This window comes from Simochromis diagramma, unplaced genomic scaffold, assembly GCF_900408965.1.
Source record: "Simochromis diagramma unplaced genomic scaffold, fSimDia1.1 OVJJ01000630.1, whole genome shotgun sequence".
NCBI lineage: Eukaryota > Metazoa > Chordata > Actinopteri > Cichliformes > Cichlidae > Simochromis > Simochromis diagramma.
Window position 1 is genome coordinate 1032711 of NW_024386927.1, and position 25664 is coordinate 1058374.

The following is a 25664-nucleotide window of genomic DNA, read 5'->3' on the forward strand; positions in this document are numbered from 1 at the left end:
AAAACCCTAACATACAGTATGTAATTGAAACTTCTATCTAATAGAAACCACAAAAAATGGTGGGAATATGCCAGCACTTACCAGCATAGTATATTCTGCATACACATCATCCTGGTTCTCTATCATATCGAGATCTCTCAACTCCGTTACATGTTCCATATGTACGGAGTGCAGAGATAGTCTCTCACTCAGAGAACCAAGGTTACAACGTAACCGTACGTTCTCTAAGTGGTCTGTATGTAATGAGTCTTTTTTCACTTATATCTTTGTTTAAACAAGATTATGACGGCCATTGTGCTGTGGTTTCAAATAACTGCAATGACCGGTCAGAATATCCTGATTATCATTGACTCGCTTTGTGTTTTTCTCTTTCCATGCTTTAAAACAAAGACTTTGGACAAAAGACCACCTAGATTTCCTTTTATCTGGACACTATCTTAGCACAGGAAAAGCAGGGAGAGAGCTAAAATTCTTGACTAACAGACAACTAGTCTGTGAGGTGATATTGTCTGTTGCTGCCCAGCGTTTCTTGAAGTAAAGTTATTTGGGTTTTGAGGGTAAGCAGAATGGTGCAAATGGGATGGCACAGCACCTCCTTATGTCTTCAGTCTCTGGTTCTCTCTTTCAGGGATGTTCCAAGGTTTGGAATACACACCACACCAACCGGGCTAGGACAATTTAACTGGTAACATCAAACACAGACTTACACAGTATTGTTCATATTTTTTTATAGTGCACTGCACAACATCATAATGCACTATATCAACCTTTGAATTTTGTAAGACCCCCTGACTCCCCTGAAACTTGCTACCAGGTTGGAACAAACTTTTGGGAAAAACAGGCACCATCTTGATCCAGGTCATCCATGACAAGCTACTGGAAGTACAGCATAAACATTTTGGAAAATAACAATACCTCAAACAATAAATGTTTGAGGTATTTTCATAAATGTAATTTCCACATAACAACACTATGTGTGTATGTTTAATACTTAGATTGGACTTTGAAAAATGCTTTGGCCCCAAACGCCATCTGTTGGAGCTTGTACATGTTTACAGTTTCATCATTTAACACCACCAATAGTCATTTTTGGTTAACCGCCTGTCACAGCATTGCATTTCTGATTGAATAAATCCTACATTCTGTTATTTACACTTACTGTCTTTGTTACTAAAAGTTACGTATGGAAAATGTTTGTATTCCATCGCTTATTTTCCAGAGCAGGATATGTAGTATGATCAGGATCAAGCTTTTTCCTGTCTCGGTTTCTCATTTGCCAGTGGACACTTCCAGCACTATGCTAACCTGTGTTGTGTGGTTTGGTTGGTAAATGTGTTGAGTCAAAATGTAAAAAGTGATTTTAAAAAGGGCAATTTTTCCTCGAAAGGTGACGTGTGTCACCTGCATACCTACAGCAAAGATTCTATTCAGACAGACTAACCACATGTTCCTTTGCTTGTTTTGTGTAAACTACACACACACACACACACACACACACACACACACACACACACACACACACACACACACACACGACTTCAGTAGCCTCTACTTCATCTCTAAAAGAAAAATGCTGCATGTTGCATGAGTACTGTACATCCTGGTTGGAATGGCTGAGTTGGCTGCTTGTCTGTGTTTCGATCCTCAACTCATTTCCATTTCCGGTATCATCCTCTCTCCTCTCTTCAGTTCATTGGTGTCTGGCACATGCTTTCACCCTCCACATACAAGCAAAGATTAGAATAATTCTGCAGCTGTGTTTCTGAGGCCGGACTACAAATAGTTATGTTGAGCTGCCAGGAAGATTTTTTTTCTTGGCATTGGGTAAGTTTGAATGCTTCCTTTTCAGAACGAGACCATTAGCTAGTGTTTAACCTTTGCCCCCTTTTCTTGCTTCCTATTATAACATTCAGCCTCATCATTTAGTACGTTTTGCCCAAACAAAACACCATCACTGCTCATAGATGCTACTTTGACCACTGTCTTCTCGTAGGTCACTTTCTGGCCATCTTCCAGTGTTGATCACAGATGTCCAATAACACTGAAAGGCCTAGCTCAAAGAAGAACCTTCTGGATTATGCAGGCAACCCTAAGTTGTTTCTAGAGGAATCTAGAGGATGTTCCCAATGACCCTTTTTGGCACTAAGAGAAAGAGAGTAATGACTGAGAGTACCCACCTGCTTGTGGCTGATATGGTAGGACACCAACACATTTGGACAAGTTTGAGTTTGTAATTCAGGTCTCCTTTGTTTTATGGGTGTATCTGGTGACTTAAAAGCTGTCTGTATGGACAATGGACAATTCCACTTTTTATTATTTTACAGCTTTAACTTAACACCCCTTAACACACTTGCTTCTTGTTGTTCTAAGCAGAGTGTCATTTAGTATTTAGTCCATAGACAGCATTTACCAGATAAGTGTTAGTAAAAATAATAGCAACAATCTGACCAGCAGCAATCCCACCAGTGACACTAACTGAACTTGTACTGAGTTGGTCATCCAGCCATTACCAACAGTCCCGACTGCTTCTCGACACTTCTGATACCCGGAAATAGAAAAAGAACGACAGCAATGGGAGATGAAGATATTGAAACTGATGAACTCAGTAACAAATTCTTATTGCCACAGTTCCTGTTGCTGTTTATGTGATCACAGGATACCACTCTGTTGCTGTGCCCCTGCAGGGTTTCCGAAAGCCGAGCGGACTATAGAGTGGTCTCATATTCCAACCGCTCCTGTACCAGAGCATCATCTTTGTACTGCAGCCGTGGAGGAGTCAATGAGCAATCTATGGCCAAAATTGCTTTGCGAATGCTGCGGTCCAGAACATGACGCTCCCAGGCTGGATAGCGGTTCCTACAAAGGTCGATCTTGATGACGTTCTCCTCTAGGCGTGGAGCACGAGAAGATGGCGTGGATGGCACTGTGGATCGGACCTGAAACACTGGCATGCAGCCATCTCGCTCAGAATACTTGTCGTGTCGTTCTAGAGTTGTGGTAGCACCTCGGTTCGAACGCAGTGAATTGGTGGCACCTTCTGATGGCAGAGTGGAGAACTGAGCAGTAGGGTCCAGGTCAAGGCCTTGGCCACTTGGTGAGTGTCCAAAGCGTGGCCCGTTCGGGTGAAAAAAGGCATAGTACATGAGCATGAAAACAATGCCGGTGAGGAAACTGCTGAAAATGACGCAGAGTGCTGGCACTGCAAAGGCGTCAGTATTTTGAGGAAATCGGTAGAGATACCACAACGCACTGAGAGCAGTGTTCTCCATCAAGATTACCAGGTAATAGATAAAAAGCCGACACCTGCACAGAGACATGAGACATAATAACAACAAATAAATGCAAGTATTTGCAAGCAACTATCACTAAAATAAGCTGAAGGTCTCACAGATTGTTTCATAAGTCACAGAGTTGTCAGTACTAAATGCTAAAGTTGAAACTAGCTCGAGAAACAGGAATGGCTGAATTTCTTTTGCATGATAGGACGTTTCAACTATTGCACTTACTGCAACCAAGCGCTTATCATTTAAAAATGACAGAAGAGTTAAAGCATTGTTTAAAAATTGAACCACATCACACTGATGGAGAACGTCTTCACCTTGTCCGTCCTTCCTTGACGTTGAACCAGGAAAAGATGTAGATTATGCCCACCACCATGTCAAACACAATCTCTTCCCACTTGCTGATGCAGAAGTCTGTCTCACAGTGGACAATCCAAAAGGTCATGATGCACCAGTGCAGGACGATGAAGATGCCAAAGTAGAGTTGAAATACAGACGCAAACAGAGCAAAGGTGATAACTCGGGCTGCTATGGTGAAGAAGTGCCAACAGAACTGGATAATCACTGCCAGATAGCTGATGGGCTTCTTGTCATCCCGAGACTCTCGCAGGGCCTTCTGATAGGAGGCCAGGGCCCAGGCCATAGAGACGAGGGAGGCTGCAGCTGTCATTCCTAAAGAGACAGAGAGAAAACAACTGTTTTCACAACCACATAACGGATGGATTACAGAAGCACCACATGATGGATCTGTCTGGCACAGGCCCCCCGCTGGAATGAGACAATTCTACTACAATGGCTAAAGCAACGCACAAGTCAAAAGAAGGACTCATCCAGGCTGGAGAAACTAATCAGGAAGGCGGGCTCTGTGGTCGGCATGAAGCTGGACACTCTGGTGACAGTGGCAGAGAAGAGGACCTTAAAAAAACTGATGGACATTATGAACAATGCCGGGCATCCTCTGCACACGGTCGTAAACAATCAGAGGAGCCTATTCAGCGACAGGTTGCTTCTCCCAAAGTCAAAAACCAACAGACTTAAAAACTCCTTTGTCCCACACGCCATCAGACTGTTTAACTCCTCTCTGGAGGGGAGAGGGAGGAGAAACAGGGGGACATGGGAGGGCGGGAACAACTGAGCTGTAGGTGCTTCTCTACACTGTGCAATATTTGCAATATTTGTTTTTGTTTTGTCTTTTTTTCTTATATTTGACTGTGCAATATACTCACTCAAATGAGCAATCCTATTTATCCATATTGTATATTCTGTATCTATATATGTGTATATATGGTGTATTTATGCTTATATCCTTACTCTCATTCCCCTTAATGTATCTGTAACATGCAACTTCTTTCGGTGCTTTGCTACTGGAAACAATTTCCCGGAGGAACCCACCCGAGGGATTAATAAAGTTTCATCTAATCTAATCTAAGTCACCAGAGCTCTTTGTGTTACTCGTGCACGAGGGAGAGAACTGTGACGGGCGCCGTTCCTTCCGCTCGAACCCCAGTCCCTCTCGCCAGCTCCCTCGTAGCACTGCTCTTTATAGAGATTGAAAATGTGACATCATTTCTGGGGTAAAACCGCAAAGGATTGTAGGTACGAGTGGCAAGAGGTACTAGCGCACGCAGGCTTTCATATGAAATCAGTCACACAGCGATAAAAACAAAGAATGACAAGAAGCTGTTGCATTATTAACTGCAATAGTCACATGACAGCCACGGGAAGCCGACGGGTAAAGAGATCGTTTTTTATCGGATTCCGTCGTGGAAGAGAAATTGTTCGAGCCGTGTTTCCGAAGTACCAAAGAGGCGACGGATGGCCTGGATTGCAGCCATTCGAAGACCAAATATAACGTCCCAGAACACTGCAGCTCACAGGTTAGTCTGCTCCAAGCATTCCCACAAAGGTCAGTCTGCTGTTGTAGTTAATGCGTCATTTATCACAACATAATTGCTGATGTAGGTTACAAATAAATCCTATATTGATTTGAATTGAATTCATTGCTATGCTGCTTTGTTCACTGCGGCTTTGCGGGCTCATGTTTGTTGTGTTTTGTAGGAAAACCAGAAACAAAATGCAGGAATGTGATCCAGACTGGGCCCCTCCATCAGCCTGGGTCAGACCGAGTTTAAAGCTGCTACCACAGCCAGATTTGATTGGTTAAGAGAGAGCGAGATCAAAACAGCCACGTCTGCATATATGTGCCCAAGTGTTGTATTGAAGCAATCAAGTGATGAATAACTGTTTCAGTGTGTTGTTTTGCATTGTTGATTTGTTTTTCACCGAAGCAGCTAATAAAGCTGATGGATTTTTACAACGTTGCCTCTTTCCTGTAAGATTCTCTAACAGAACGAAACAATAATGCCAGTTATAAATAAAGACAACAAATTGAATGAATTACCAAACACTCATTTTATTTCTACTAGATCTGAAAATGTTGTGTAACACTACAACCTGAAAGGACACACAGATGTGTTTGCCTGTAACAGCAGCTGTGAGATGGAGTCGTCCAAATCAGCAAAGTAAGCTGGCCCTGGGCTTGTTGCAGGATCTGAAGTTACTAAACATGTTGTGAGTGTGTGCACTCACACTTAGGACCATATAATAATAAATATGTGCGTGATGAAAGTTGTGCAGCACGCTAACGTGCTTACTCCACTCTGTGTGCTCGTGTGGGTCTGACCCTTCCACTCCTTTGATTTGCTCCTCCTACTTTTTTTTGCCTTTTCGTCACGTCTGTCTTTGTGCGGAGCTGCCGTGTTTCCGTCGTTTTGTACAGAGCTGTTTTTGGGAGCACATAAAATGCAAGTAGGGATTAAAACCGCAGAATTAATGATTAGCGGTGCTGGAAATACTAGCGCTTGATGCAGTGTTTTGACTTTGCTGCCACTCGTACCCACAATGCAATGCGCGAAAGTCATCTGTGGTCTGTCGATCTCTATTGTGGTTATATGAATATGCATAGGTTCATTAACATGTGACGTCTTACACAGGCATACATGAGAACAAAGAGCACCTTGTCTGTGTGTCGTGTAGGTATGTGTGTGTGTGTGTGTGTGTGTGTGTGTGTCAAGATGTGATCTGTGAATGACTCCCCAAAGCTGGTCCCAGGAGTCCAGCGGTCCACCTAAACAAAAGGCACTTATACTTAAGCAGATACATAGCAGGTGTCCTCCTATACCATAAATCAGTAAGAGAAGGTACAACCTCTCTCATGACCTTAAGATGTGTGTGTATGCCAGAGCACTCTGGGAGGCTGTGAAGTAGTCAGACTCGAACGTCAAGGAAGGTGGGGGGAAGCAGACTACGCAGACATTTCAGATTTCCAGAGGTGAGCAATTTATTTACAGTGAACTTAATTTAATGTGTAACTTAACAACCCCCCCCCCAAAATCAACTCAATTAACAAACCTCACCAGCCCACGACCCTGGTAACGTAACGTAACGTAACGTAACGTAACGTAACGTAACGTAACGTAACGTAACGTAACGTAACGTAACGTAACGTAACGTAACGTAACGTAACGTAACGTAACGTAACGTAACGTAACGTAACGTAACTCTCCTCTCCTCTCTGCTGCAGCTGGTAGAGACTGGCTTTAAATAGGGCCATCAATTTCCCTCCAATTGCCCAGCCAGTACCACTCACTCAAACTGAGGGATCTAAAACTCTACACAGATGATCTAAAAACACAAAACCTCTACACACTTCTAATATGCACATTTACACAACTAAATGGCAGTATTAACGAAAGGAAAAACATTCAACAAATCCCTTTAAACCTTAACACAAACAAAAGGAAGCATCTCTGTGGACAAAGAAACCCCTCCACTTGGTTTGACCTGATGATGTCATATGTGACATCATCAGGACTTTAAAATGAGGAAATGCCAGGCGGGCGTTTCCCCACACCTGACCCTCATGAAGACTGAAAAGACAAACAAAGTAAGTATGAACAAATGACTTAATCTGTAACATAATAAAGTATAAAGAAACATGTAACTGAGTATTTGCCTTAATTTGCAGAATGTTTGATTTGCCGGCAACAAAACGCTTCCACAAACAAACCCGGCATAGTGAGTGAAGCAATGTTACTTGACAAATTGCAAATCATAGCAAATACATAGAAACAGAATAATGTGTACAATGTGCAAAAAAAGGTAAACACATGTGGAACAAATGGAGAGAATTGCAACTGCTCCTCCACTTTGTCACAGAGGCACACAGAGTCTTTGCAGACTGCTACGGATCAGACCTCTATCATTATGCAATCCATTATAAAACTCTAAGCATATATGAGTAAATATTTCTAAGCATAAATGACAATCAACAATATAAACCTGACACCACACTTGGAAAGATGAATGCAGCAGGTACAGATACTGCTCCAGGGCATTCTTATTCCACCTTGAATCATTTGCATAATTAGAACCTTTGTTCTCATGATTTGGTGCAATATAAATAAAATATATATAAATAAAATTGAACTGTAACACATCTTGTCATGTTCAGCAACATAACAAGATATCCAACGTCTTTGTCTGGAGAAACTCATTGGTTGTTTTTGCAGTAAGCGTTTCATCGTGTGCATCTTGTTGTAAAAACGCTGATTTGTAGACTTTCTCCTCCACAGTTTTCTAGTCATGGGGTAGATGCTGTAAATGTTTTTTTCTTGACCAAGTAAAAGTTCTTTGATTGTTCTTTTTAGCTATTTTTTAGCACACACATTTCTTTGGGCCTCATATTTCCAGATTCAGTGCAAAGCTACTAAAAACAACCTCCTGATCTTTCATCTGCTTCACAGGTTATTGCATAATTAGGAAACGGACATTACATGACCATGACACTGCAGCAAGTCTTGCACATCCAGGATGACGAACTAACGCCCCGGGTGAGAGAACTGGATGTTTAACTACAGCCATTTGACTGAAAAGGTTTGAAAGCTAACGGAATCAGAGAATTATTCATTTATATTATTGAGAATTAAAGTTCAGAGTGCAACAAATCAGAAATACTGGTAAAACTCACAAGCAGGTTCCCAGTCAGACTTGGCCGTAACACCTTGGATGTGCCTGTGAGGCATCCTTGCCTGATGTCTGAACCACCTCAGCTAGCTTTCTTTGATTTGGAGGAAGCTCATTTCTACCAAGACCATAAGTGAGGGAAGGAATGTAACTCAACCAGTAAATCAACAGCTTTGGTTTCATGCTCAGCTCTCTCTAATCCACAACAGGCTGATACAGAATCTAGATCACTGCTGATGCCATGCCAATGCATCTGTCAGTCTCCCACTCCACTCTCCCCACACTCATGAACAAGACCAAACCACTAAAACTCTCCATTCTTTTCTGACTGAGGATCAAGGCCTTTGACTTTAAAGTACTGATTCTAAGCCACCAACTTCACAGCACGTTGCAAACCGCCTCAGTGCAAGCTGAGGTCATGGCTAAATGAAGCCAACAAAATCAAATAATCTGCAAAAACCACAGTTGTGATCTTGAGTCACCTGAACCACAAACCCTCTGCTCGCTGGCTGCACCTAGAAATTCTGTCTATACACAGAATTACAGACAGAATTCAAATTCACATGTGGCTTTGAAGAATCATTTCTATCCATAAGATAGCATGTACACACAAACAAATAGCTCTACCAGCTTCAGCTACAATCATGCCGATCGTGGCTCAAGAGTTGGGAGTTCGTCTTGTAATCGGAAGGTTGCCGGTTCGAGCCCTGGCTCGGACAGTCTCGGTCGTTGTGTCCTTGGGCAAGACACTTCACCCGTTGCCTACTGGTGATGGTCAGAGGGCCCGGTGGCGCCAGTGTCCGGCAGCCTCGCCTCTGTCAGTGCACCCCAGGGTGGCTGTGGCTACAATGTAGCTGCCATCACCAGTGTGTGAATGACTGAACGTAGTGTAAAGCACTTTGGGGTCCTTAGGGACTAAGTAAAGCGCTATAAAAATACAGGCCATATATAAAAATGTTTGGCATCAGTATGGTCACACAATTGTGCAGCATTGTTTGAATGTGTGTGGGGCTACTACCTTGCACAGCCTGGAGCTTGTGTGTCTGGATGATAATGCACAGCTGAAGCACCAGTTGTGGAGCGCTCTCCAGAAAGGTTGCCAGTAGATGCAGCATGCTCACATCTGCAAACTCATAGACCATCCTCCAGTAGTAACGCCAGCGCTCCGTCTCAGCACCCTGACGACTCCGAACACCCAGGTAGATGGTGTGGAAATACCTGAGGGGAAAAATACAGTGCCTGAACATCCACCATGCATGCTCAAACATTCAAGCACAGGACATCAACTCTTCTGAAATCCAAACTTTATCACTCACCTTCTCTTGGAAGTAGCAAATGGAAGGAAATTTGGACAAATGTATATAATAATGTGCTATTAATTTCTAACAATAGAAGACGTTAATAATCTGTAACACAAGGCTGCTGCCAACTGACACATGAAGACAGTAAAAGGTTACTTTTGATAATCTATTCTGGTCCCATAGCATAAAACTTCATGGCAAAAATATTACTGAGACGTCTCATCCAGATCATTCAATGATTTTGTGGGAATCCGAATCAGAAAGGGTTTTAATGCCAAATGTTGAGCAGGTTTACATTAGGAAATTGCTGCGGTACAAAACATACTGTAAGACAACACTTAAATAAACATAAAAATAAAACTTAAAAGTGCTAAGCAGATTAATATATACATGTGCGCAGGTGATGATCAGTGCAAACATGGAACAGATGCAGAGAACACAGTATCGGGTCATGTGTTTGTGGTGTATTGTTCATGTGTCCAACAGCAGAGGGGAAGAAACTGTTCCTATAGGAGCCTCCTGCCCGAGGGGAGCAGGTCAAACAGACTGTGTCCAGGGTGAGAAGGGTCAGCTGAGATCCCAGCTGCACGCCCCAGTGTCCTGGAGGTGTACAGGTCCTGCAGAGATGGGAGTCTGCAGCCGACCACCTTCTCAGCAGAGCGCACAACACACTTTTCACAGTGTTTTTGCTTTATTTTGTTGTACTAACAGTTTCTCCCAGTTTAGACTTTTCACTTGACCTTTAATGTTTCCTGGATGCTTGCTCTGATGTGCATCACCTGTTTCTTCATGACCCTTAACAGCTTTTTAAGCACATCTCACACACACACACACACACACACACACACACACACACGCACACAGTGTATATATTGTGCTTTTCTTCTCTAACTGAGCACTAAAAATAATTTTACTACTATTGTTCAAACACCCAAGCACCTTCTGTTTTTATCCTTTAGCACCATGTTTTCATACAAATTGCCCCCAATGAAGCAGCTTGGGATTCGGTATCTTACACAAGAATACCTCAACACACAGGCTCAAACAGCCAGGCACTGAATCGATAGACAACCCACGCTATTTAATTCAGTATATTTATACAGCGCCAAATCACAACAACAGTCACCTCAGGGCGCTTTATATTGTAATTGTATTGACATACATACAGAGAAAACCCCAACAAGCACTTTGGCGACAGTGGGAAGGAAAAACTCCCTTTTAACAGGAAGAAACCTCCGGGAGAACCAGGCTCAGGGAGGGGCGGGGCCATCTGCTGTGATTGGGGGAGGTAGACAGGATAAAGACATGCTGCTCTCCCTCCCATTCTACTTTTACATACTCTAGGAACAACAAGTAGGCCTGCAGCGTGAGAGCGAAGTGCTCTAATAGGGTGATATGGTACTACAAGGTCATTAAGATAAGATGGGGCCTGATTATTTAAGACCTTGTATGTGAGGAGCAGGATTTTGGATTCAATTCTGGATTTAACAGGAAGCCAATGAAGGGAAGCCAAAACAGGAGAAATATGCTCTCTCTTTCTAGTTCCTGTCAGGACTCTTGCTGCAGCATTTTGGATTAGCTGAAGGCTTTTCAGTGAGATTTTAGGACTTCCTGATAATAATGAATTACAGTAATTCAGCATTGCTTTTTTTTTTTTTTTTTTTTAAATAAAGCAACAAACTGTTTCTCCAGGCTAAATGATGATCTTCTAAATTTGTGACACGCCATTTCCTCTCCAGCTTATGGATTATCTGCTTTAGGCTACGTGTTTGAGAAGTACAGTGGTTCCTCGCTATAATGTGGTTCACCTTTCGCGGCCTCGCTGTTTCGCAGATTATTTTGGTTGTGCAATTTTGCATGTTTTTTTCTTTTTTCTTTTTTACAGCGCATTGTGCTCTGCATCCTGATTGGCTGTAGGTAGACCATTGCCAATCATTCTCGTGCCGTGTCTCCCGTACAGTACAGAATGCATTCAGCTTGTCACATTCACATAAATCTTCGATCGCTAGCAGTGTGACTGAAGTGCTGTATGTTTGTGAGTTTTCTCCACAACAAACACAACAACGTCGGCGAAATGTCGTCACCTGCTGGTGCCTTTGGTTTCATTCTATAATACTGGACTTACTTTTCTACAAAGGTCTTTGAGAGTGTTTAAACAAGATAGAAAAGTGTGAAAGCCTTCATGCCTGTCTGAGAAAAGTGTATAAAGTTTGTAGTGAGGGCTTTTACAGCCTTAAAACATCAGAAATAACTGTAAAAAATAAAGTTGGCTACTTTGCAGATTTCAGCTATCGCGATGTTTATGGCAGGATGTAACTCCTGCCATAAACAAGGGACCACTGTATACCACGGAGTCAAATACTTGGTTTCTTGATTAGAGACCTTAGTTTTCACAGGAGCTACAGTATCCAGAGTCGTACGTAGTGAGGAGGTGAAATTATTAACAAGATAATCGACCTCTGTTGGGGTAGCGTTCAGATAGCTGCTCTGCTCTGTGTTGGTACAGGGCATTGGAGATGATAACAGTGGGTGGATTATATTCTTAAACTTAGTTACAGCGCTTTCAGAAAGACATCTACTGTGATAAACGTCTACTCTCCACTGCTGTGTAATCAATTATTGTAAATGTAAATGTTATCAGGAAATGATCAGACAGGAGAGGGTTTTCAGGAAACACTGTTAAATGTTCAGTTTCTACGCCATATGTTAAAACAAGATCTAGAGTGTGATTAAAGTGGTGGGTGGGTTCTTTTACATTTTGAGAGAAGCCAATTGAGTCTAATAACAGATTAAATGCCATGTTGAGGCTGTCATTTTTAGCATCTACATGGATGTTAAAATCACCCACAATAATTATTTTATCTGAGCTCAGAACTAAATCAGATAAAAAGTCTGAGAAATCAGACAGAAACTCTGTGTAAGGCCCAGGTGGACGATAGATGATAACAAGTAAGACTGGTTTCTGAGTTTCACAGCTGGGGTGGACGAGGCTAAGCATCAGGCTTTCAAATGAATTAAAAGTCTGTCTGGGTCTTTGGTTGATTAATAGGCTGGTGTGGAAGAATGCTGAAGATTTGGTGCAGATGTGGATACTGTATTGTTCTTTCATTGTAAATGGTCTGTATTTGTATAGCGCTTTACTTGGTCCCTAAGGACCCCAAAGCACTTTACACTACATTCAGTCATCCACACATTCACACACTGGTGATGGCAGCTACACTGTAGCCACAGCTGCCCTGACTTAAATATAAACACTGATTGTATTTATATTTAAGTTGTTTTTTACTGACCATTAGTTTGACCGGACGCAGCCTCAGTCTCATGCTGATCAGTGCTGGTTGGGTCCCAACAACAGACTAGAAACAGACTGACCAGGGTAAATGAGATGTGTCATCTTTTATAAGTTATTAGTGTATATATGTTGATGATACCTGATACTCACCACAGGAGGGAGGAAAGTTTTTCTACAGCACAAGAAACCTCTGACAGAACAAACCACAACCTGAATCTACCCACGTGTTCACCAGGGAAAAAAAAGTACGGTCGCAGGACACCAAACATGTCAAACAGTAAATGTGGCTGTAGCCACAGATATGAAATTCTGAATTAGAATTTGATAAATTCTTGATATGAAGCATTATAACACATCCAATTTAACTTTACAAAAAAAAGAGAGAGAGTGAAAATCTATTGTGTTGGGTTGCAGCATGGACAGAAGCACGCACACTGCAGCGCAACCTTTCCTGTCTTTACCTGAAGCAAACACTCTTTTGAAGAAATGCATCATTACCACTTTTCAGCTTGCCTCCAGCCTACATTTTATTCTCTCTCTGTCTGTGAAGCATTCAATTCCATTGTCTCTTTCCCATTACCACTACCACCAAAACACACAGTCATTTAGCAGCATGCTAATGGACTGTGAAATGAAGTTGCAGTAAAGAATTTTAGAATTGAATCTGAGCTGATAGCATTTAAGCTGCAGTCTATTCATGGTCAGATGGACCAGACACATGGTGAAGCTGTGGCTCCAGAGGAGCCTGAACGGTTGTGTACTAGTGGCCTTTTCACTTCTTTGGTCCTAAATGATGAACCTTTATCTAAAGTTCAGGATTGGGACTACACCCCAAACATATTCTCTCTGTCTGTGTCTGTTGTGTTCTCATTTCTGTGTTTTCTACATTCCCACATTATGTGGCACTCACAGTCCATTTTCAACCAGACTTTTTAAAGTCTTATATTCTATCTGCTTTTCTTTAATCATCTTATCATGGACCTCCTTCTCTCAGCCTATCAATTATAAATATTTCCAGCCCAGATCCTGCAGATCCTCTCCAAACCATTCCACTGAGCTTTAGCAGGTTTCCACAGAGATGCCACCAAATACTGCTGGGAAAGTAAGCTAACAAAATGACACTGCAGTTCATAACCTGCTCAGTAACCTCAGCTAGCAAAACTTTCTCTCTGCTCCAGTCAAAAGCTCTGATTCATTTTTCCTTCTTTGCCACACATTTAAACTCATATTTCCAGGAACAGTGGTTCAAGTCTGTTAATCTGCAGTCAAGAAATCACTAGAATGATTTTACTAAGTTCACAGAGACGCCCTGGGGTGAACACTCTTGGCTTCCCAAAGGTTCCTGTTTGCAATCCAAGACCAGAAAAATCAGAGCAACCTTCTGTCTGGTCCAGGCCACGATCCGCTATGTTACCACCTATGAATACCAAGGTGTAGCTGGGAATTATATCAGTCAATAAGGGCTGCAACTTCCATAAATTCTGCTACATAAATGGCACCAATTAGCTAACTGTGCAACAGTCTTTTACCATCCCTTTCCTCTTTCCCCCTAATAATCAGTGCTCTATATCAAGACCCAGTTAACATCCAGTTATTTACATCATTTTTGACACCATGTATATGGCACCAGATTGTCAGATATATCTTTCCCAAGTCTGTTTTAGCTTTTATCTGTCCTCATTTCTGTCTTGTCAGATCTCTTTCATCTATGCTACTTCTATGTTCTCCAATTTTGTTTTCAAGACAGCGTCATGTTCTACAACAGCCTTCTCAAACCTTTTTCAGCCTCTACTTCTGCTACAGAGATGTCAGCTTACTCATTTCTTTCATTTTATAGCCTGTCATCTGAGACTGTATCAAGTATTTTCATTACTTGATTAAAAACACACTATGGTAGAGTACAGAGGCAAAATCCAAAGATCGTGTCATGGTCCAAAAAGTGACTAAATCAAACATTGAAACACTTGATGTCACATTGTTTGATGGGTAACTCGCAGCCCATCACAGGACGTCATCACTTTTTAGCACCACCTTACTCTCTGCCTATTGGCCCTTACAAAGGTGCAACGTTTCGAACCACCAGCCACGATGCAGTGAATGTGTCCACTATTTTGTATTTGTATTGTAGGAGAAAAAGCAGATGTTCTCTGCAGTTATGCATGTTTCTGTCCACAGGGGGCACCATCACTAAAAACATATTTCTTTATCTAAATTGTTGCATAACAGGGTGAAGAAGGTGTAACATTAAATTGATTTGAATCATTCTGTATTTGCAATAGTATCCATTTGAAAATGTATGTCAATGTGCAAAGCTTTACAGTTTCAAATGATTTTTAAAAGGTTGCTATATCCAGTGTCGGCAATCACTGCATGAATAAACATCTATTTATTTATGCCCTCAGAAAGTAAACAAATCAGCAAATAACACAAGAATAACCCTAACAGCTATTTCAACCCCTGGAGTCAAACAGTTGTAATAGAGAAGTGTCACCCTGCAGTATAACAAAAATATATACATCTGGTGTTATGTACTTTATGTAGTTTATGGATAAACTGCTGTCAAAGATTTCATATAGCTGCGATCTTATTTTCATGAAAACAGAACTGGGTCTATCAACCAGCAGTTTATTTTACAGCCTGGCTCACTGTCCATGTGCAAACTGTAGCTTTGCTGTTACAAACAGTCGACTCTGTAACCACACGAGCAGTCCCCCTCCTGCAGGAGGAGCATGAATAATGTAAGCAGTCGATAAATAAGCCTTTGAATGTGAAACCCACAACCTAAACTTAACCTGATTAAGCTTTAAGCCAAGTCAATGACGGTTCATGGTATGATGAACCGTGGACAGTTTTGTAGGTTGGAAATATCGATACAGTATTTTAACAAAAACAACATCATTATGATTAGCCAAGAAGGCAGACAATGGTAAAGCAAATATGAAGCGTCCGTCATTGAAACTGTTTATGCAGGAAGGCGTCTTTGGGATGTTTAGAGTTTAGTTTGTATCTTTCATTGTTTGTACATGCTGCCTTTATTTAGATACGCTGGTATCAGGTCAGTTTGTTTTTCAAAGTGCTCTTGAATTAAACAAAGAAATTGTGTTCACTGCTGCGTATTTAAATTTACAATAACAGATTACACAGGAGTGGGGAACACATCACTGTGGCTGGTGTCTTTCTAAAAGTCAATCCCTCCACTGTTATCTTGATGCCATGTGCAGCACAGTGCAGAGCAGCTACCTAAACTCTCCTCCCACTGAGGATGATTATCTTGTTAATAGTCTTAGATCCTCACTGCATGTAGGTCTGGATACTGTGGCTCATCTCATCTCACTAATGTAGAAAATCTTTTAGCCTGTTGCATTATAAAAAGGCCCTCTGTAAAGCCAGAACATCTTACTATTCATCACTGATTGAAGACAATAAGAACAACCCAGGGTGTAGCCAGGCTGACACTCAGAGCTCTGTTGAGCCAACCATCCCTTTAACCCAAACTAGTAATGACTTCATAAAATTCTTCAGAAGTAAAATTTCAAACACCCACAGATGAAACATTGCATCCCGCTATTATTTATTAATTATTTATTGTTATTGAGTTATGTTCTTTCTCTCCTGTTGATATTTCTGGGTTAACTTCAGTAATCTCTTCCTCCCGTCTATTAGAGCAGGTCAGAGAAGGCCTACCTTTAGTCAAAGACTCATTCTTTTAATATCCGTTTTAAAAAACCTAACCTGTCTGACAGTTTTGCCAAGAAGATCTACCCCAGAAGAGCAGAGGGGGGCCCCAGATGGAGTGCACACAGCCAAAAGGCAGGAGCACCAGAGAACCAGGAGCAGGAGGCAGCAGACTCCAGCCAAAGTCGGCCTCCCAGCACGAGCTGAGAACAGGACCACAGGACCCTAGGTGCCCAAGAACTGCCTGACACCTGGCGGGAACCCCACCATGCAACAAAGAGGTCAAACCACTTCAGACCACAGGCCTGAGGGCCAGCAACAATGCCAAAGTGCCCAGCCTGGTGCCGTGGAGCCAGCAAGTACCCACATCCAACAACCAGTGGAGATGGAAACCTCCCCACACTCAAGAAGAGTGTCCCACAGGGACCAAGGCCTAGTGAGCCACACACACAACAAAAAGATTGTTGACTTATGTACCTGTGCATTTTCAAATGTCTGTGTTTCAGGTGCTGCATGTTTGTTTTCCTTACAGGTGCCGTAGTTGAAGAGACATTGTGCATTTCTACTTCTACTCTATCCTTTTACTGCCTGTGCTGCCTTAGACATGGTCATACTGTGTACTACGTATAATGACTGAAATAACACAGATAGAAATGACAAAATAATCCGATAAGCCCTGAACAAGAGGAGCCTGTAGAGAATCTAAGGAGCTGTTCTTGGAAAAACAAAATGTGTTTGGCACAACAGTGGATCCAGATCATTCCACCCCCAATCCAAGGACTTCCTCTCTACACAGACTACACAAACAACCATCACTACTCTGTAAGATTGAATTTACGTGCAATCACCTACACTGTAAATATGTAACAATATTTTTTTATATGTATACATTTGATATTGAAGCTGTTCAGATGTTTATGGTGCCACAGAACTGTGCACCTTACCCCCGCTTTTTCCACACAAAAAGCATTCAGATCTATAATTGCAAAAGCTGTCATATAGGACAGGATTAAAAAGCAAGCAAACAAACAAACAAACAAACAAACAAGCAAACAAACAAAAAGAAACAGTGTGAGACGCCCATGGCACTTTTAGTCATTTTGAAGGTATTAAAGCATATTTGTGACCACAAGCTTTGCTCTGTAGATATTTCTAAGTTCAGCTGATCGGGATTAAATCTTTCCTGCATAAAAGATTTAAAATGTCGATATTCAAGAAACCTGTTGTTGCCGATTCCATATTTTAAAATGTGTTCCTGATAAAGTTGAATAACATGTTCTAGATTTCTTTTATCCACTCCTCATGCCATGACAGAATTTTTGTTGATTCATTTTACTCATAAATATTTGGATTGTTCCAAATGGGTTTACAGGAGACAACTGAAGACAGAACAGAGGGTTTATGTTAAGCCATAAATCAATTATGATGCTTGATACTGTTCTGTTCTTGTTCTAGGCCCAGCCCCGGGATGTATAAGCAGCTTGAGTTAATCTTTCTGAAACATAAAAACTTGGTAGCTCTCGACCACCACTGTGTTTAGACTTTTCAAACTTATTTGTGATGGTTTATTTTTCCATAAACATTTTCGGATGTTTGAGTCTAGTAACTTAAACCAGGCAGTGGAGGGTTTGTACGGGATCAGTGAGAGACGGTATTTTATTTCCATTTTAATTGTGGTAACTTTTCATATGCTTCAATTTTAAATATGTTGAACCTGTCTCTATGAATGGGATACGTATTACAAGCCTTTAAGGTGGCAGTAATTAAACAATTACTTAAAAAGTGACCACTTCACCCAGCTTTTACTGATTTAACCGATCGTCTGCAGAGGAATGGTCTATTTAAAGAATTTCAGTTAAGTTTCATGATGGAATTGAAACAGCTTTAGTGACGGTTCCTCGAGTAGACTCATCTCTGTCCTGCTGGACCTCAGTGCAGCATTCAAAACTGCAGATAAAAGCAGATAAAAGCATGCCAAAGATTTTAAATGTGCTGCAATGGTCTGAATTTCATCTAAATGGACTGATTCTTCTACTTCATCTGAGCACTCAAAGCGCTTTACACAACCAGCCCCCTTCAGTTTTTTTGCCCTGTAAGTTCTTTCAGGCATATTTGTTATGCAGACTGGATGAGATGGGGAATCACCAACCTTCCAATTAGTGGGTGACCTGCTCTACCACCTGAGCTGCGGCTGGTTGTAGCTCAGGTGGTAGAGCTTTAAACTCTACATAATACATTCAAATGTGTTCACGTAAACAGCGAGTCTTCTTCACACACACAGCTTTATTATGGCATTCCACATAGTTCTATGCTAATACCAGTTTTATCTACAATATATATGCTTCCCTTTGGCAGTGTTAATTAAAAGGCATAGCATAGCATTTAATTCCTTTGCAAATAATATCGATCTTATCGATCCGTGAAGTCAGATATGTCATGGTCCTGGGTGTTTCACAGGACAACACAATTAGTTAAACTTAAGACATAAAGACCTGGATGACCTCTGATTTCCTGCTTCTAAATTCAGATAAAACTCAGGTTATTGTACTCGGTGTCTAACTAGACACTCTGTCATTCAATGCACACGTTAAACAAATATGCAGGACTGCTTTCTGGCATTTGTTCAAGCTCACTAAAACCAGAAACGTGTCCTCTCACAGTGAAGCTGAAAAATTCATTTACGCATTTATTACTTCTAGGCTAGACTATTGTAATTCATTATTAAATAAAAACTCCCCGAAAGCCTTCGACTGATTCAAAATGCTGCAGTAAGAACCAACGGGGATTATAAAGACAGAGCATATATCTCTTATATTGGCTCCCTGTTAAATCCAGAATTATCTCTGCATTTAAAGGTCTTGAAGAATCAGGCTCTATCTTACCTTAAGGACCTCAGTGTGTGTGTGTGTGTGTGTGTGTGTGTGTGTGTGTGTGTGTGTGTGTGTGTGTGTGTGTGTGTGTTTAAGAACCTTAAAATACTACACACCAGTAGGACTCAGTGTGCACTATTTATAAAGTTATTGGATGGTGAATAACACCTTAGCTCCTCCCATCCAAAGTTACCATTGTGTTTATAATGACAGGCTAATATACTCTCTACATAAGGATTCATATAAGTCACAGTAATTCTCTTGGAATTTGTTCTTTTCCAACAGATGTTGAAAACGACAAAGTCCCACAAACTGTTTGTATATCAAACAACACAAAGTCCAAACCCCGTCTGAGATTTGGCTTTACAGCCCTGTGTCTGTCCTTCCACATTATACGTTGTAATGGTAATCGTACGGCCGCCTTCAAAGAAACCGGACTGCATGATTTTTTTCAAATAAAAGATTCACACATTTTCAAAAGGAACTTTATGTTCATTTTAACCAGAAAGTTTGGGTCAAGGCTTGCAAAACACATTGTGGAAAAAAACACAAAACAATGAGAACTGATGTCCAAAAATGTGTCCAAAATACAACCTTTCCTTTGTGGTTACTTTTCCAATACAAAACAGATGCATTAGCCTACCTGTGCATCAAAGGTCTGTAAATAAGGGCTCCGCCCTGCTCTGCACAAACACAGAGAAAGCAATCTCACCATGGAACAGGGCCTTTTCTGACAAGGCCAGTATAATATTTCACCATTTTAAAGAAAGAAATCTTTCTTCCTTTGTCGTTGTGGATATTTGTTATTTAGGTTACTTAGAATCCACTGTGAATAAACAAACACCAAACAACCTCAACAAATGATTTGTCCAGATTTTAAGGTGTTACTCTGACTGGTTTCAGGAAGAAGGCAAAGAGCCTCACAAACCGACAAACATTCAATTCAATTTTATTTATACAGCAGCAAATCACAACAGCAGTCGCCTCAAGGCGCTTTATATTGTAAGGTAGACCCTGCAATAATACTGATTCAATGCAGAGAGGTCTATTAACACATAGTGAGTGAGAAAGGTGACTGGAAAGGAAAAACTCAATGCATCATGGGAATCCCCCAGCAGCCTATGCCTATTGCAGCATAGTTATGCTGCAAACTATATACTTCTACACATACTTCACCCTGAGCTGAAAATGCATAAACCAATTCACAAGTTGCACATTTTGTAAATCTGCATCGTTTGAATCTCTCTGCTTTTCCAGAGGAATAAAGGAGGAAAAATGTTAATGTTAACGGAAATAAAGTTTGTCAGAGGTGATTAAAGTGCCACAACACCTTCTTCCTTCAGGTCTATAGGTGCAAACCTTAGAACGTGTACAACAGATTCAGTTCAAACTGTGAACGTATATTACAATGGTCTACTACTAATAAATGAAACTTTTCTTTCAGCCTTTTGCCTTTAGTAGATAGTGTAGTAGTGGAGAGTGGACGATGAAATGGGAGAAAGACACACAGCAAAGGACTTAAGCTTGGACTCAAACCTGCTGACCCTGTGAGCTGTTGCCCATGACCTACGCTTTTAACACGTGTCCCAGGATTGCCTGCAAAAGATGGTTTTATACAATTGTAAGAATGTTAATTTGTTCAAGGTATCATTTACTCTTATTTGGATTTAGCTGTTGTTCGAGCTTCTGACTTCCAATCTGCTTCGACAGTAGTTCTTCTACTACCACATTTCAAAATCTTCCTTCCATGCGTTTATCTTATTGTGAACTCTCTTATGGACAGGAGCAGTTGATTGCAGACTTTCTTTGCAATCAAAGTTTTTCTTATTTCTGTTTTATTTACTTTTTTATTTAGTTAGTATTGATTATTTCTTGTTTAAAATATGTAAAATGTTGCCAGCATCAACAGTCTGTTTTCCTTGGCTTCTCTATGCTCCAACCTTCTCTTCACTTTTCTCTTCTATGACTGATTGTTGTATATGGAAACCCCTCCCTCCCTGTCCTGGTTTTGCGGGAGGTTTCTTCCTATGAAACGAGAGTTCTTCCTCCCTACCGTTGCCCAAAGCTTGCTCATAGGGACTTGTGTGATTGATGGTGCTTTCTCGCTAATATTGTGGCGTCTGGTCGTTATATATCTATATTTGTTTTAAAGGACAACAGAAAGGAGCCACAACATTTGTACCACAAAGGCACCACTACCTTTGTGACTGGGAGGCCTGGGCTAGTTTCCCGTGTTTTTAGCACAGGGTGGAGGGGTAAACACAGGAACATGTGTGTGTGTGTGTGTGTGTGTGTGTGTGTGTGTGTGTGTGTGTGTGTGTGTGTGTGTGTGTGTGAGGGGGGAGCTAAAGATGGCAGCTGGTCCTAAAAGCAGCCCTCTGCTCTGTCATTTAAATATTTTAAACACATACATTTGCACGCCAGCCCAAGGCCTCCATCCTACCTCCATATCTGGCCCAGCTGCATGATGTGAATGACGGACTGGCCGAACCACACACAGAAGGAGTAGTAGGCCGAGCGTTTCCTATTCCTGTTTCCCAGCGCTGTGCTCGCCGTGCTGTTAGTGGTGGTGTTCTTGCTGGCGGTCGACGCCTGCCTCTGCGGCGTGGCCGGGTGGTGTTGAGCAGTAACATCACCGTGTGAGGCCGAGCCGCTAAGCAATTTATTCCCATCCATGAGGGAGCAATCGGTGACAGAATCGGCACCGTCCTCGGTGCTGAAGTCGTGGACGAACCATCTGAAGCTAAAGAGCTGGACCGAGAAGGAACCCAACACAACGAAAAAGAGCGTCGGGCCGAACCACCAATAGTCGTGGCGGAGGTAGTAGTCGACCGACAGCCACACGTCGGTGCCCACATCGGCCAAATAAACGGCCACGGCGGCTACGATCCACAAGCAGTCCCACACCGTATATTTCTGCTGCCCTTTTCCCAGACGAAGGCACGTCGAGTTTGAGCCTCCCCCACCGCAGCACCGCGACTCCCCGTTGGCAAAATCCCCGTCCCCGGTGCCCGCAGAGTCCAGCTGGCCGCCCGGGTGGAGTCCCTGCACCGAGCCAGAGTGCTCCGAGTTTTGCAGAGGGGTGAAGGCCACGTCGCTCTTCTTCATCTTCAGGACCCCGTCCGATTTAGCAGCCATTATCAGTATCTTGATGTATTAGCTAGTCTATTTCCCCCCGTTGCTCCCCGCCTTTGCTCCTCTGCTCCTGCCTCTCTCCGTCGACACCCTTGTGCGTGTGTCTCCTACTCCTCCTCCTCCTTTCTGGGCAGGACTAGCTCGTCCACACTGTCGTCTGGTCATAATACAGAATGAAGACAAAAGTGAAGAGCGATCGAAGCCCCGTGCCTGGTCCGGTATTTTCGTCCATATCAGATTTGGACTGGCCCTATGCTTCGAGGATCATTCGCTCACATACAGCGCACACGAGGACGTTTCCGCTTTGTGTCCTTCTAAACGGCTTCCGTTTCCAGCGCTTGTAAGTCACCGGAGCTGAGGCTGATGTTTGGGATGGAGATGGAAGCAGGAGCTAAGCGACAGGAGGACGGCTGCAGCCATCTGCTTGGCACAGACTAAAAACTATGACATCATCTCCCCCAACCCCCTCGACTCTCCCTCTCTTTGCTGTTTTCCGTCTCTCGGCAGTTTGCTTATCATTTGAGCGCTGTTACAATACAAAGACTCTCCTAAATCAGCCATGAAGAGCAAACATGTTCCTCTCAGTGTAACTAAAAGCATGCAGCTGATATGTGAACCAGGATAGAAACATCATGAACGCGTTTTCAGCACCATGGACAGATCCAGCTGTTAACTCAGCAGCATCTGCAGGACGTTGCGGTCCATGCTCTTACGGGAGGTTTGCCTCCCACTCAAACCTTCCACATACTGTGGCAGCAAAGTGGGAAGAACACAAGGACATTAACTACTCTGAGAGATCTGGACAGGGCAAAGCAAATGTTTTCGTTTACATGGAGAGTTCTCACTGACCTACTAAGGAGAAAGAACTGTAAGGGCAAAATTTCATCTTTTAATCTCTTGCTCCTTACCAGTTGTTAAAAAGGTCGCCTAAAATAAAAATAATGCATATAAGGAAGACTTAAAGTACACATTGACTAATGAGCCAGTGTCACATAAAAGGCACTTGATTTTCATATACAACATTCAAAGTCTGATGTGGTAATTCCTATGAAACTCCATAATTAAGAATACAATAAATATGTGTCAGTGCTCAATCTAAAAAGAAATATCCCATGGTCACTGAGTGGAGGTGCTTGTGGGTCATGGAGTCACTGCTGAGTGATATTTTACAATGAAGCATCAGACAGAACATACACTGAAATACACTGGAGCAACTTAATGAAAAATGAGCTAAGTTATGTTTATCTTACTCAAATCTTCTTCTTCTTTTTTTTTTAAAGCTAACCATGCTTACATTGAACAGAGTATGCACTTAGCCCTTGTAGACAGTCATAGCTACACTGTGTATAGTGCAGGTGTAGTGCTGCTGACCTCAGCTGAGGATGTTGTCGGGCGGTGGAAGGAATACTTTGAGGACCTGCTTAATCCCACTGACACATCTTCTGAAGCAGGACGAGGGGATAAGGGGGCGGCTCATTCGTCACTGGGGGTGTTGTCACTGAGGCAGTTAAACCAGGCTGTTGCTGGTTGACATTCCTCTACAATGTAGCATGGATATCTAGGGTGGTACCTCTGGATTTGCAGACTGGGGATGTGGTTCTCATCTTCAAGAAGGAGGACTGAAGGGTGTGCTCCAACTATAGGGGAATCACATTCCTCAGCCTCTCCAGGAAAGTCTATAGCAGGGTACAGGAGGGGTGAGTCTGTCTGTTAGTCAAACCTAGGATTCAGGAGAAACAATGTGGTATTTGTCCTGGTTGTGAAACGCAGGACCAGCTCTTTATCCACTCTAAGATATTTGGGAGTTTGCCCCACCAGTCTACGTGTCAGAGAATTCTACTGGAAGTACTTCAGCAGTATGGGGTGTTCGGCCTGTTGCTACAAGCCATTGCATTTTTATTCAACTGTTGCAAGAGCTTGGTTCACATTGTCAGCAATAAGTTTCGCTCCGTCAGGGCTGCCCTTTGTCACTATTTCAGTTCATTTTTATTGAAGAGAACAGAATTTGTACTTTTAGCCAAGTGGGAAAAGGCTTCTACTTGGATCATCTCAGATTCTCATCTCTGCTTTTCACAGATCATGTGTTTCTGTTGGCTTCATTAGGTGGCGGCCTCCAGCTCACACTGGAGTGGTTCACAGCTAAATGTGAAGTGGCAGGAATGAGAATCAGCACCTCCAAGTTTGAGGCCACGGTACTCATCCAGAGTGGAGTGCTCACACCAGGTCAAGGATGAGTTGCTGCCCCAAGTGGAGGAGTTTAAATATCTTGAGGTCTTATTCACAAGTGAGGAGAGAGGGGAGCAGGAGATCGACAGATGTATTGGTGCTTAGCTGCAGTGATGCAGACTCTGTACCAGCCCATCGTAATGAAGAGAGAGCTGAACGTACAAGCATAGCTCTTGATTTACCAGTCGAGCTATGTTCCTACCCTCACCTATGGTGACGAACTCTGGGTAGTGACCGAAAGAACGAAATTGCAGACATGAGGTCTGGGCTTCTGTGCTTAGGCTGCTGTTCCCCTAATCGCCCCCGGATAAGCGAAAGAAAATGGATGGATGGATAGTCATAAGAAATGCAATTCACAGTAGTAGTTTTAAAAAGTATTGTGTGCTTACAATACAATAAAATACATATACAATCTCCTCAGTTACAATAAAACTAGATATCACTGCCACTGGCTCCAGGTCAGTGCTAGAGAGCACCGCCTTCAGTCCTCTGAGTGACTCGTGAAGTTTCAGGAAGTTACCCACGCGCTAACTTCAAAATCAAAAGTTGAAGATAATCCTTTTAGTTTGATGAAACATTGTTACTGTTAACTAATATGAGAGTAGAAGCATTCAAACAATCATGACTGTTTATCAAGCCAGGATTGGAAATTTAAGGCGTAGAAAGAGCTAAAAACTGCAGTATTTGTTTTTCTGCTTTGAAAGATTAAATTAAATGTTTTCTATGTTTATGATTGTTTATCATCACAGAAATTGTTTTCTTGCTCTATTTACATTATACATGCTTCCCTTAGGCAATATCATTAAAAGGCATAGCATACATTTTCATTGCTATGCAGGTGATACCCAGCTTTATGTGT

The 25664-nt window shown here is 42.1% G+C and overlaps 1 protein-coding gene across 1 annotated transcript; it reads right to left on the minus strand.

Moving 5' to 3' along the window:
* Window positions 1-256: 256 nt before the first annotated feature.
* On the minus strand, window positions 257-23277 carry xkr4 (XK related 4). Its single transcript, XM_040037002.1, has 4 exons — window positions 21888-23277; window positions 9325-9524; window positions 3599-3953; window positions 257-3303 (listed from the first exon to the last, which is right to left on the minus strand). The coding sequence occupies exons 1-4, from the start codon at window positions 22580-22582 to the stop codon at window positions 2706-2708; spliced, it is 1848 nt and encodes a 615-aa protein (XP_039892936.1). The 5' UTR covers window positions 22583-23277; the 3' UTR covers window positions 257-2705.
* Window positions 23278-25664: the final 2387 nt, after the last annotated feature.

Excerpts from the sequence above, each read along its gene's own strand:
- xkr4 (XM_040037002.1), bottom strand. The coding sequence starts at position 22,582 with ATGGCTGCTAAATCGGACGGGGTCCTGAAGATGAAGAAGAGCGACGTG. Across the intron at positions 9,525-21,887 it reads CAGCTGGGCCAGATATGGAG|GTATTTCCACACCATCTACC; the intron begins GTAGGATGGAGG and ends TTTTCCCCTCAG. Across the intron at positions 3,304-3,598 it reads GTCAAGGAAGGACGGACAAG|GTGTCGGCTTTTTATCTATT; the intron begins GTGAAGACGTTC and ends GTCTCTGTGCAG.